This window comes from Channa argus, chromosome 18 (assembly GCF_033026475.1).
Source record: "Channa argus isolate prfri chromosome 18, Channa argus male v1.0, whole genome shotgun sequence".
Classification (NCBI taxonomy): Eukaryota; Metazoa; Chordata; class Actinopteri; order Anabantiformes; family Channidae; genus Channa; species Channa argus.
The window spans coordinates 7,454,038-7,467,496 of record NC_090214.1 but is presented as its reverse complement, the minus strand read 5'-3'; the positions used below and the strand labels follow the sequence as shown (position 1 = coordinate 7,467,496).

At 40.7% G+C, this 13,459-nt stretch overlaps 1 protein-coding gene across 5 annotated transcripts in view; it reads left to right on the top strand.

The window, feature by feature from the left end:
* arhgap24 (Rho GTPase activating protein 24) overlaps nt 1-13,459 on the top strand; it is a 61,453-nt gene that overhangs the window by 34,054 nt on the left and 13,940 nt on the right. The window contains exon 1 of one of the 5 annotated variants that reach the window (XM_067484463.1): nt 1,996-2,750. The exons of 2 other annotated variants lie outside the window; for them this stretch is intronic. In XM_067484463.1, the coding sequence (XP_067340564.1) occupies nt 2,729-2,750 (22 nt within the window). In that variant the 5' untranslated portion in view covers nt 1,996-2,728. Of the gene's footprint in view, nt 1-1,995; nt 2,751-8,074; nt 8,302-11,684; nt 11,950-13,459 lie in introns of those variants that run through there. 2 more of the 5 variants (XM_067484462.1, XM_067484464.1) reach the window with 2 other exon arrangements.

Here is a 13,459-nt window from a genome sequence, read left to right as displayed (position 1 = left end):
GAAGATGTGAGAAGCAGGAGGAAAACTGAAGAAAAAGAAAGATTTTGAAGTCGCAGGAAATTTGCTTAGCAGAAGTTGCTGAAACAGTTCAGAGTGTGCTGCTATGAATGAAATCTGTCTGGATAAAGCTGAAGGACCATTGTTGAAAAGACTATTCACTGTTGCATGGCATTTAGGAGCAGCTCCATTGTATTGACAGATGTTGGAAGCAGAGCAATTTGGGGATTTTGTGCTTAAACAGATCACCAACAGCTCAAACTAAAGTCACAAAAGAAAAGTCTGGCTGAAAGTCAGATGGATTTAAGTCACAATGCAGACTGGTTCTGATGTTTCACAGGCCACACCTTTGTGCCTCCTCCCTGCTGAAAGCGTTTGCATATCCTGACATCATGTGCTTTGGGGGTTAGGAAAAGGTCACAGATCAGGCTCCACTGGGTGTTTGCAGGAGGTGCAGTGGATGTGTGGACTGCTCAAGCTACAACAGCAAGTGTTTAGTCATCATGCAAGCAATAATGACTGGGTTTGTTAAAAACCGCTTTGGACTTTTCCCGTGTGGGATTTTCATGGACTGCTCATTAAGAAAGGTCTGAATAGTTTATACTGAAGCTCAGTGGCAGCAGGGTGGACTATGCACTTTGTTGGACCTATTGTTTTTTTACTGTTCATCAGATGATGATTTCTATTGTACAGATGATGGGTTGCTGCATAACAGCTAACACCTAAAGGTTTTTATATTTCAAGGTTACCAAAAGACTAGCTACAGCCTTTATACTCTCCCACTGGATCACAATTAAAGAAAAAATCCGTTGACTTCAGAGGTGCTATTAGTACATGTTATTACTACCACAATATTTAAATTAAATTACCAGAGAACTCGCAACAATGATAAGATGGTAAAAAAAACTTTTATTATTGACAGTGTTTTATGGTTTTACATTTTGTTAACAGCTGTCTGATCAGTGGTCACAATATGCATTTGCGTGTATTTTAGAGATGGGACTGAAGCCTGTGGGAGCTCACATGATGATTCAAATTGCACGGTGGATAATGAAGCTCATTTTTCATGAAGCCATGATTGATCAACCATTAAATGGGAAAAGGCAGCTGTGATAACAACACAAGTGAGTGGACAATGTTGCCTGCTACACTTATTATATTGTACAGTGCAGTTACATTTAATAACGCTTCTTCCTAACAGAGCTGTCATGTAATTAAAATATGATAAACTAGCAGCTTCTGGTAGCACATGGTTTTGTACAGAGCTGCGAAGAACAACAAACAGTAAGTTTTTGAGATGGAAGAAATGAATGAACAAACTGCAGCATTGCCACTGACATTTTACATGTAAAGACACAGACACTCTTGCTTTGTTGAATTATTGATTCTGGGGGAACCCAGCATGTCCACACAACAATTAGCTGCATACCTTTATTGTGTGGTGGCTGATGTTTGAAATTTCCGTCTCATTGTCACCATTGCTCTAGAATTCCAGGCCCTTCTTCTTCCTTTCTTGTATCTGTGCGTCATTATTCCTGTGTGTGAGTCTGTGGCAGTGAGAGCCTCTGCAGGAAATACACTGAGGCCTTTAAACAGGGCAAGTCTCAGGCCATAGACAAGACAGGAAGCTTGGATGCTTACATAACAGGCTTATTAAGGGGATCGGTATTTGACATGTCACATACCAATGTCCTCGATCAGCCTCCCACTTTAACCCCCGTCCACCACCCTTGCCCCCCAGCGAGGGCGCCCTTTGGCCTCAAGTGAACAGTGTGTTTATCTGATGGGGACGCTTGGCTTTAATATTCTGGAAAATGGTATGTAAACTGGTTTCACTGTGGATAAATATTTAGATGTCCCCCAGTACCTTTTTAAATCCAACAGGTAGAGTTGGTTTTAAATTTAACAACCCTCCGAGGTGAGGTTCAAAGAGGCGACCTTTGCTGTTTAATGGAGGCCAATGATGCGTGGCTCCGCTTTAAGTCTTCCTGAGACTGAAAAACAATAAGAAGGTTACTAGGGACCTTCCCCTGAGAGGGAGAAACCCCAGTATCCCAGGTTTTTTTGGCCACCAGTAGCAGCAGCCTCACTGACCCAGCTATATTTATAGCGCACTGTGGATGAGTCATTTGGCCGAGTGCCCACTCTTCATTCGCCAGATTTACAGGTTTGGGAGGGCTGCCTGATTTATGATACGACCCCCCCTTTCTCCACCAGCAGCTCCCACTCCACCCCTCTAACTTCCTTCAGAGACGAGCAGGCTCTCCATCTTGTCTTCAGCCTGCTCCTGCGCTCGGTTCCGTTCGGTCACTCTCCAACACTTCTTCTTTGTGTGTCTCTAAAATATGCTTCTTCTGCTCCTTTAGCTCCTCTGGTAGACGTATATGCATGGGAAAAGCTTCCTGAGAGGCAGACAGACTAGGCTTAGCCTAACCTTACCTAAGTGTTGCCACTTGGTGTATCACATTGGCCTACTTTTGGCTGAACAAAAATAGGTTTTAAAAAGAACTGAATGAAGTGTAGGAAAAGTAAAGGAAAAGCAAAATGGGGAGGGAAGCAGAAAATGCAGTGGCGTGTGTTTTAGCTGAAACAGAAGGAGATCAATCGGTCTGAGGCACAGAACAAGACAGATGAAGAAGTGGCACTGTGGGGCCGGCGGTCAGCAGCAACAGCGTGGCTTTTGCTCCCTGAACTTCCAGCAGAGAAGGGGGCACATCTTCCTCTACACTTCATGGATCATAACTCCAAACCAGGTCTGTGTCTTTACATAACAGTAATGAATACTAACACGTTTTCATCTGGTTTGGATGGTTTCACCACGATGGCAGAGATATAATTAGATATTGCTCTGTTGTTGGTTTCAGTTGCAACTGAAGTTCTCAGACGGCTTTACTTCTCAAACTCAAGACACAAAGCTATTTGCCGTCATGACGCTAATTACCCTCTGACCTCACCGAGAAAGTGACTTTTCCATATGTTGTCCATTCATCAAATCAGCAGATGGATGTTTTACAAGTTAAAGCCCATAGCTCATTGAATCTGTGTTTTCAGATGGCTCATTTCTGATGTTTGCATTCCTCATTTTCTTGCAGCCTCTGCAATATTTATCCACTAGCTCAACATCTAAATACTTGTTCTGTGATTGTGAGTACTGGAGTCATTATTTATGACCCAACGAACACCAGAAGTGGTGTATTGACAGGATGGAAATGACAATAAATCTTTTGAGTCTAGTGGATTGATTTTTCTAACGTTAATGTAACCTGTAAGATGAATTGTGTTAATGTTGGTGAACTGTTTGTGCAACATCAACCTTTTATCTTATGACTACTGTAAATCTAATGACATTTCCATGCCTCAGTTCTACTGTTCATGGATGTTGACATTCAGAATTAGGATGATGAATAGTAAACAGTAACCCTATGAAACATAAACATGCTTGTATGTAGAGTTTTGTGTACACGCAGGAGACGCTGTTATCTCCTGCAGCTAATAGAGTACAAAAAAAAAAAAAAGTACGGAAACAAAACTGCATGCAACATAAAAACCATGGAGTAAATTCATTGTTTAAAACCATTCATATTATGTTGCCAACTTGCCGCCCAACAGACTATATCCACATTATTTTGCATTAGTGTAAATACATTCTGTCCTACTTCTCTTCTTGACTAAAATTGCAATCCAGCACTACTACAATACTGCAGTGTATGTCGTATAAAAACGGGTATGTCGTTTAAATGTGGTTGTGATTGAGCTTTAGCCCCTGGGAAGAAGTAAAATGCATGGTAGAAGTATTCTCATAGCTGGCTCAAATTTTACTTTGCTTGGCTGTTTGAGGAAGATAACAGAGCAGACTCCTGAATTCATAGCTCCCATCCTGCCTGTAAATCCATCCACGGGTAAAGATGTTCTCATGCAAAAAGCTGAAGAAAAGGATTGGAGAAGGAAGTAGGCAGGAGAAACACGGTATTATACAGAATGTTGGGGCATAAAATATGTTTCAAGAATTGGTGCTGAAGGTGCAAAAAAAAACATTAACAGGAAAGATGTTTGAAATGCGACAATAATTTTTTATTGAATGTGAACATGAACTGGATTAGTCTCTGCTACATTTTAATACAAGCCTGCACAAAACCTGTCATAATGTGACTGAAACAATGTGACAATTTGGAAAGCAAAGGAATATGCATGTATGCATGTATTAATCCACATTCTGAAATTATAAATATGCAGTGTTTCATTATTTAACATAATTTTTAATGGTTAGGTGAACAAAACAAGCAATGTTGTCCTTTTTTTTCTAACATTGTATAAGCAAAACATAATATACAGTGATCTCCAGCCACTGTTAGTTTGTATAGCAGTGCTCTGGCTTAAAAACATGCAAAGAACTCAGAAACAGAAGCCTGGAAAAGTAACAAAGAGCCTCATCATCAACATTCCCTCTGTACTTACTGTACATCGCCACAAATCTTTTTGTTTGATCGAGCTTGTTGCTGCACTGCAGCCCCCTCAGGCTTTGAGTGCTTTGCCAGCTTTGTCAGAGAAAACAACGATGATGTGGAACGGCAATGCAGACAGGACTGCTGATGGACGCTGTCTGTCGACTGTCCAAATAAATGGGCGGCAAGTCAACAGGGGGTTTTATGGTAGATGTCTCTGAGTATGTGCTTCACACATGTATTGTATATGTGCAGAAACACACAAAAGTGAGAGTCCAATGAACTCAAGCGTTGCACAGATGCACATTGCCTTTTGCCTCTGCAGCGAATTCTTTTTTTGCACCTAAAGATGCCGTCATTCATATCCTGTGTTCTACGTCATCAGTCTCTAGCTAGAAATATGAACTGGTGGGGGAAGCCAGTGCAGTCCAGTGATTGATGAATGGCGAATTTATCTGTGCTTTTTAGCAGAATCATGTTCACCTCTGAAAGGTGCCTTCAGTCTCCTGAAGCAATCTAACAAATGAAAATGTTGATTAATGGTTCCATGACACATAACCAGTGAGAATTTATTTTATAACGATAGTAATTCAGGTGAATGAAATTGTTAAAAGCATTTGCAATAAATTCCGGTTGTCAAAATTTTCTTCAAGGGTTTCACCAACAGCTTATACAAAACCAAACTGTTTATTCACATATCCCCCTATGTTGCTAGTTCTCAAGCTGCACTGCCTCAGGTAGTCACAATAAACCAGAAGCCATGATGTGGGAGTACATGGTTCTCAGGCTTGTTTCTTCGGGGATAAAGTGGCCACTGAAAAACAGGCAGCAAGCTGTTCTGCCTCAATTAGTCACAATCCACCAGAAGTCAGGTTACCATAACCCTAGCCGAGAAGTTCAAAGAGCCTTCCTAAAGGCCAGACTGACTCAGGCTACCAATTTCTGCTGCCGGGAGTGCAGGTGTGCATCCACCTTGAAGCCGTCACCAGTGCTGAAAGGTGATATTAGAAGGTATTAGTGAGGGGAGAAACGGGTACTTTGACAAGTCCACACCTTGTTTCATTCTCTCGCTCCCCTCTCCAAAGCACCAGGGGGATTTATCTTAATAGGTTCCTTTCAATATAAATTCATGTTTTATATTTAAGTTATCTTTACAAACGTTATAAAAAAACTTAACACTAAAACTTCACCCTGAAACGTTGCCCTGGAGAAAATGGTTTTAGCTGTAACTTCCTCTTCTGCCTTTGTGTGTGTGTGTGTGTGTCTGTGTGTGTGTGTGTGTGGCTTAGCATGGACAACATCCTGTTGCTGGATCAAAACAAATTCGGACAAATGTGGTGGGAGATCATTTGTTTTGGGTCGCAGAGTGTACTCTGAGTATGTTTCCTGTCACGCAGGCCATCGAGGTTCACAGTCTCACAGACATGGCCGCCTGACACTCTTGCTTAATTTGTGGTGTGTCATAGTGAGATATGTTCAGATAACCACAAGGATGCAGCCGCTGAATGTCATGCACAAAATCAACCACAGAGTGCACACACACACACACACACACACACACACACACTGCTGCAATGATACAAGGTATTAAATCTGGTGTCAGGTAGATCTTATAGTTTTTCTCTTCCATCTGTATGTACTGCTGTTTTCCACAAGCTTTCTGTAAAGTATCACACTTCTTGTGCCACTGATGTATGTTTCAATTTTTCAAAATTTTCATTACAATGCACTATAAACACCAAGTTTAAAAAAAACGCAAAATATAAGAAATTGCTTTTAAACCCTCATAGGTGCCATCAGGATAAGTAGGCATGAAAAAAAAGCAGGTGTGATCCTTTAGAGTGGATCTGATCACTCTACAGTTTATTTTAAACATTTTTTAATAGTCTTTATAATAATCTTGTCAACTTATTTTTTCAACACACATTTTGGACTTTAAGTCAACCCTGAGCTATGCTTCCTTTTCCTAAAGGTGAAATTGATTCCCCTTATATAATGGTATATTTACAGCAGGCTTGGCAGTACACACAGACATAGCTCTCTATTTAGTTGGCATGAAATCAGAATAGCGACGCTTGGCTCTTCGACAGCCCTGTGACCTCCCTGAACGGACTGACCCGATGCCTCTCCCGACTCTCCTCATGGCAACTTGTTGAAACTGCTGCTACCGCTCTGTTCATACGCAGCAGCTGCATTTGAGAAGCGAATAGACGGTGACAGAATCGTTTGATTTTATCGTAGGGATTTATTTGACATTTAGAAAATGATTTTTTTTCTAAATTCTGGAGATTTTCTTTTTACAACCTGAGGATTCAAGTCATCGTAGTTGCCTTTCAGCACCACAGAAAACTGAGAATTTACAGCTTATGGAGACATAATTTTCTGTTATTTTGGTGCCATGATTACGTTCTTCCTTATCAGCACAATAGACTGACAGAGCCAAATAATCCTTGTCCCCTTTGACCTCCCCACTCGTATTCTCTTTGTTACTCACTCACCATCAGATGGAAATGGATAGCCGCATGGACACTATGAAGTCTGTGTTCCAAATGTCTTTAGGGACTTTGGGGATGGAGGCTAATGTTGTGGTGTCTCCCTTCAGATTATGCCTATTGACAGGCAAGGACCACCATGACCAGGAAGGTGATACTTGGGGGCTAGTTGAAACATGGTGCCCATTATAGATATATGGGAAGATACAGCTGCAGGCCGAGGGAGACGCTACAATTACATAGGCCGAACTTAGTGCGGCGTGATAAATGCATACATTGCACTGAAGGTTTAAGCTTTTTGTTAATAAAAGCGAATGAGTAGGAGTAGATTTTCATATGCTGATGTGACATATTCTGACAGTTCAAAATGCAAATATTTCACATATTTCTTATCATAGAAAAAAGAAACACTAATTCACACTTGAACCAGACAACGTTTGGTAAATTTTGAAAATGACTTAAATGAAAAAGTGACGATCAAAACTATTTCTGATTACATTTCTGTAAATCCACCACTCGATTAAGTAAGAGATCATCTCAGCTCCACATTTCACATCTTCATATCCTAAAATTAACCATCAGAATATACAAACAGTGTGACTTTATTTTCAGCTATTGGATGTTCTTGGATGGATGGAAGTTGCTGTAGATCTACTAACAGAATTATTGTTCTTCTTCTAGTTAAAAACCATTTTAACTACTTAGTTTCATTTTTTTTTTTTTTTTGTGGCCAAACCCCTATTTGATAATTTTATTGTCATGATTTGCTGGTACAATCCAGAAGTACAATGAAAAACAGATATAGTACAAAAATAATAATAATAATGAAAGAGTTGCATGTAACATTGTATCTACATGCAAATGGTCAATATTCTTACCTCATTAAGTTCTAACTACTTTGTGGTGGCAGATGTAAACAAAGCATAGAAGTGTGAATGGGAGATTTCGTGTTTGTTTATGAGGTCGCGGCCTGTGTCAAGCCACTGGTCTTTTTAAATTCAAGCTTTCAGACCTGAGGCTGCCTATTGTTCCTGTTACAGTGCTTAAGAGAACTGTGTGTGTGTGTGTGTGCTCCCCAACCCCCTCTTCAAACTTCACCTCCCTCCCTCTCTTCCATTTCTCTTTCACACCCTCTCAGCTGTGCTCACTCACTCATTCTGAGCCAGGCCAAAAACTGGCGCAGCAGTTCCTCCAATGAGGAACTCCCATCCTCAAGTTAACCCAGTCAGCCAGGACTTTGTAACCCCTTCAGGAAGCTTCTTTTCTGGATTCCCAGAGTTAGGAGAGTGGAGGAGACATGGAGGCGGTTCATCAGGCAAATTATGACGTACCCCTGTATGGATTATCTAATTTGTCATCATCACTTCCAGGTAACAATAATAAGAGTTTGACTTTTTTGAGCATGATAGCTAACATGCAATGTCTCTGTACTACATTAAAATACCATATGTCATCCACACTGATATCTTATACTACAGACTTCTTTGTTGTAACAGCTGTACTCTGCTGAGGGATTGGATCATCTGGAGGAGAAAACACTTTCTAAATCACATTTGTAAATTAAACATGAAAAAAGTAAACGGTGCTAGTTTGTGTGTGCACTTTATTGTCATCATCCATAGTCCATATTAAATAATATTTCAAGTTAGTATTGCTTGTCACCGCTTGAGTTACTTCCTGTTCTGTTGGAGGTATTTATGATGTGTGCACTTCTGAGAAGACTATCATTAGGCACAATATTGAATCTCAACTTGCCCCTGCTTGCATGCAAACAAGAAGTCTCTCTTGCAGATAACAGCCACTGATGTCGTTAATATCCCACTGTGCACACACACACACATACACTGGGAGAATTGTGACACATATTTTTGTCATTTAAAGCTAAACAAGGTAGTTACAGGCTTTGCATTGTTTTCTGGGCCAGCAGCAGCTGCTTCCTCCACTTGGCAAACAGTAAAGTCAAAGTCTGGAGGAACTTAACATTTTTACAAAGAAAAAAAAGTCTCCCACAGTATGTGTTTCACATTTGGGTTGGTGTTAAGATGAGAAAAGTGACGTTGCTCTCATGTTTCAGAGCAGTAACAGCCAGGAGACAGTGAGCATAGTTTAGCATACAGACTAGCGATTAAAATCCAGCACCTAGAATCTCGAATGCTTGCTACCATATTCTGTTGTGTGAATTGTGGTGTGTTTAATGGACAAATATAAGATTTGTGTCTTCAATAGGTATATTTTACAAAAAGCTGTTAACCAAACACACACAAATGGAATATGTGAATATGTTTGTTACCTATCATAAAACTGTAAAAGCATCCTGTGGTGGGAAAGATCTCTTTGTCTGAACAAAATCCTACTATTCAGTGGTGCACACTATATGTTGTAGAACGGATCAGCGTTTGTAGTTTCTCATGGCTCACTTACAGAGATACAGGTCAAAGTGAAGTGCATGGGGGCTCCAGGTATTTGTGAGCAATTACAGCACAGTGGGATCCTTTGTTGTCCCCCACCTGTTTTGAGCTCTTAGTCAAATACTAGTCTGCAGCTGGGTTCGGCCACTTATTAAAGCCGGTGGTCAAAACTGGAATGAACAGTTGTAAGCTGTTCACACTCAGCCCGACTCAGATGGTAATTACTGAGGGAAGCTATAAATAATAAGAGAGCTATCACTAAGAGGTAGCTGGTGATATGTTACACTTTTGTTTGAGCAGGGGCAATTACTCAGTGGTTGTTATTACTGTAATACGCTTTGTGCATAAAATAGCACGCGGGCAGTTAAATTTGGCTGTCTTTCCTTTATTTAGTTTTGTATCCAGTTAAGAGGTGCACGGCATTAATCACCTGATTGTGGTGGGGTTGTGGCACGATGCGGTTGGAGTGTGATATTTCCTGTATGTAGGGGGCCGTGAGTCAGTAAAAAACTAAGCTGTCATTTTATTATGGCCTACTGTATGCTGCACTGCCGAGAATACTGTCACACAGAATTACATTGCACGTCTCACCATGAACAAGCAATCTTGATCTGTGTGGCTTCTTTACTGCTAGCTGTCCTCCGGGGTGGCTGCATGCCACTGTAAAGCTCACAATCGCTCAGTGCAGTTTTTAAAAGTCTGGAGCAGAGAGCTGAAGCGTGGTGAATCAGTGGAATTGTGACAGCGGCCACGGCTGTCTCTTCAGGAAAACTCAAGCTAGAAGTGAAGATCCTCAACTGTGAACTCCTGCCCGGATTGGTCTCAATAAAGAGGCAATGATTGTGGAGCGTTTTTTTTTTTTTTTTTTTTTTTTTAAAGGTGGTGCCAATTACACCATAGGTAGAGAATTTTATGGTGGAGTGAATAATACTTGCAGACAGCTTAACCACAGCCAATGAAAATAATTAGTGGACACAGACTACATGGAGAATTTAACCACAGGTCATAAGAATCTTTTTTTTAATGACCCTTTAAACAGTTTACACTTGTGTCTTAAAAAGAAAATATTGATTTCAAGTTGTACACTATCCATTAATGTCTCGTTGAGCATACTGCATCTGTGCCATTCATGTCCTAATCATCTGCAGCTTTATGACTCGGGTATTTATACAAAACCCTGTGTTTGAAAAGTAAAGCTGTTGGGCTCAAAGATGAGGTTGGGCACTTGGCTGAAAGCTCACTGATGCATTTATTCTAAGGTGCAGACACTCTCTCAGACACCAAAGTTTACTGTCTAAACACAGAGACAGACAGTATTGGTGTCATACTTGTATTAGTAGCTTCAGACAACTTCAGATCCAAACTTTGTTAATCAAGTCAAGTTCCTCAGTTTTAAGTGCGTATAGGATGTTTTCCATGTGCTAAGTATATGTGACACCTTAGTCATCTTAATAAATCATGTGGCCAACTCAGCCACTGTGGAAGAAAGTTGAGCATCAACAGGAAATAGCAGTTGGAAAAGGGGTGTGTTGTAATAGTCACGGTATTCCGTATAATCCTGTTGCATGCTTGTTTCACAGCTTCACTACTCTGGTTTTAGAGAGGAAATGCTGCCTTTCCATGCAAGTAATGGAAACCAACTTGCAGTTAAGAGCTGGCTGGCTTTAAATGTGAACAAAGGCCCTCACAGGAACACCAGGGAATCCAAATTACTTTGCATGACAATCAATACAATGCTGACAGGGTTTTGACGCCTGCGCCTGGAACTTTTGTTCACGAAATCGGCCAGTGTGGCTGACTGGGTCGAGAAATGTGACATTCAATTGCTGAGCTTTCCAAATAATAATACAGACAATTTTATGAACATCAGTTTTCATATTCTGTCAAGATATAGAAAATATTTCTTACTAATGTTTACTTTTTTGCTTTGAATAAAAAGCATTGTTTGCATATTATAATCACAACTGAAACTTTCTGACAGTATTCTTTCAATGATCAAAGTGGAAGCAATGTGTCATTTCCTGAGATTAAGTTAAGGCACCAATAGCCACAAAAAGTTGCAACTCAAACGTGATGAACAAAGACATGAAACTATCCAACAGAGGCATGAATCATCTAAAAATAGTCATAAAAGATCCACAATATGACTGAAAATGGCTCCAAAATGGCCAAAAACAGGTACAAAACTTCGAACATAGGCAGGAAACAACTTAAAACAGACTCTCAACAGTCCCAAAACCCTCCCAGATAGTTTTTGTTTTTCCGCCAGTTACTCACACTTTTACAGGAGGAGGAAAAATTATCAGACCCAACCCTAAAACTTTCAGTTCCTGTCAGTTCCTGGGGGCTGAGGGATGGTTCAGACCCTAGAAAAGCTGGGCACGGCCCTGGTAATTCTGCGGCCACACCAGCACATCGGTGCATCCTCTTCCTGTCTCCCTCTCTGAATTTGGTCCCTGGTTTTGGCAGCTGGGTGGTGGAGAACTGCGGCTTTAGCAATCGAGCCGCGGCGCTGCATCTGTTCGGATTATTGTGGAGCGACGGAGCGTTTTTTACGTCCGACGGGACAAAACGCACATGTGCGGGCGAAAGTGAGCGGCACATCCACCGGTTAGTGCATCGTTTCTTTGCTGGTTTGTTGACTGAGAATGAAATGAAACCGGGGATTGTGAATCGGACACTTAGGAGGTGAACTGAAGCTGCCCGTGTGTTTTCATTCCTGAACAAGGAGCCGCATCTGAACCTTAGTGCGTTTAAAATCCCGGTGTTAAAGACTGCGAGTGTGTGAATCCGCTGTTTCTGCTCCAAGTGAGCTGTAATTAATAGAAAGTCAATAGTGGTTAGTGACTAATCTCTGGATCAGGGCATCAGGCTACTACTGAATTGAAGAACTTGCTTCCTGGGCAAAGATTAATATGTGCTGATGTATTTACAAATACAAGAATTAATAAGACACTGTTACAACTTAGATAGATGACTGATATTACAGTGTTGTGTACGATGATACTGCCATCAGACAACAAATGTAATTGCTGCTCTATTTATTCAAAACAAATCATAATCGTATTGGGTCAGTTTGTGTTGCTTAGCCTGACACAAATGCAAGATATGTTGTTTTATATTATAATTTGTTGTACATTTTTCTCAATCATCTACAAAGTCAACAAGTTTGAAAATGTGTACATGTGATAATAATGTGATAATTTGGCTTTTTTGCTTGAAAAAACACTGTGCTTGGCACCAGTACGTACGTCATTGCAGCCATTGGAAAATGCAGAGACCTCATTTACAAATAAGGTCCCTTCTGATCAATGTGAAACCACTTAATCAGCCGCACACCATATACACATTGTCACTGTCTGGATGATGCTTGGAGCACAAGGTGAAGGTAATAGCCGCTGATTATTAAACCTTTGCTTCTCACTTCGAGTGCTCCGGCAGCTTTACTTCAATCACTCAGATTAACTAACCCCATCAAACTAACCTAACGTCCCCATCCCCTCTCTCCGATTTAACTACTTTGTACTCTTGTTAATCTTTTATGATTCTTTTAAATTCAACACACATCTTAAGATCACCCCGGAGCTTATTCCAAAAACATTAAAACAACGACAACAAAGTTGCTGCATATTCTTGCAGACACATTAGTGAGGCCACACAAACACACTAAATTCCTATCTGCTGATTCACACAGTCATACCTGCGAGGAGAGCACATTGTTTTGGGTGGCTGCCCTAAGGAAACATTACTCGCTGCCTCTGAGGGGAAGCCTGTAGTGAATAAACTCACATGTGAACATGTTGAATGGTGCTGCCTGCTAATGAGACCTCATTGGGACTGTCAGGGAGCATCAATCTAACTGTCAAAGATTGGCCCCGGCTATAGCTGGCAGTCCCACACTCTGACCACTTGACCTCGGCTTGACACCTAAACATAACAGCTGCCATCCGTCAACTTATTCGATGTTATTCTGAACTCTGGTTCAATTCAGTTTATTTGCTAATTCATAATAGTAACATTGGTAATTATGACCATATATTTTAAAACAGAACTTGTAAGCTGTGCAATGAGAATGTCCAATATTGGTACCAGTTTACCCTCCAGTAAATTTAAACCATTT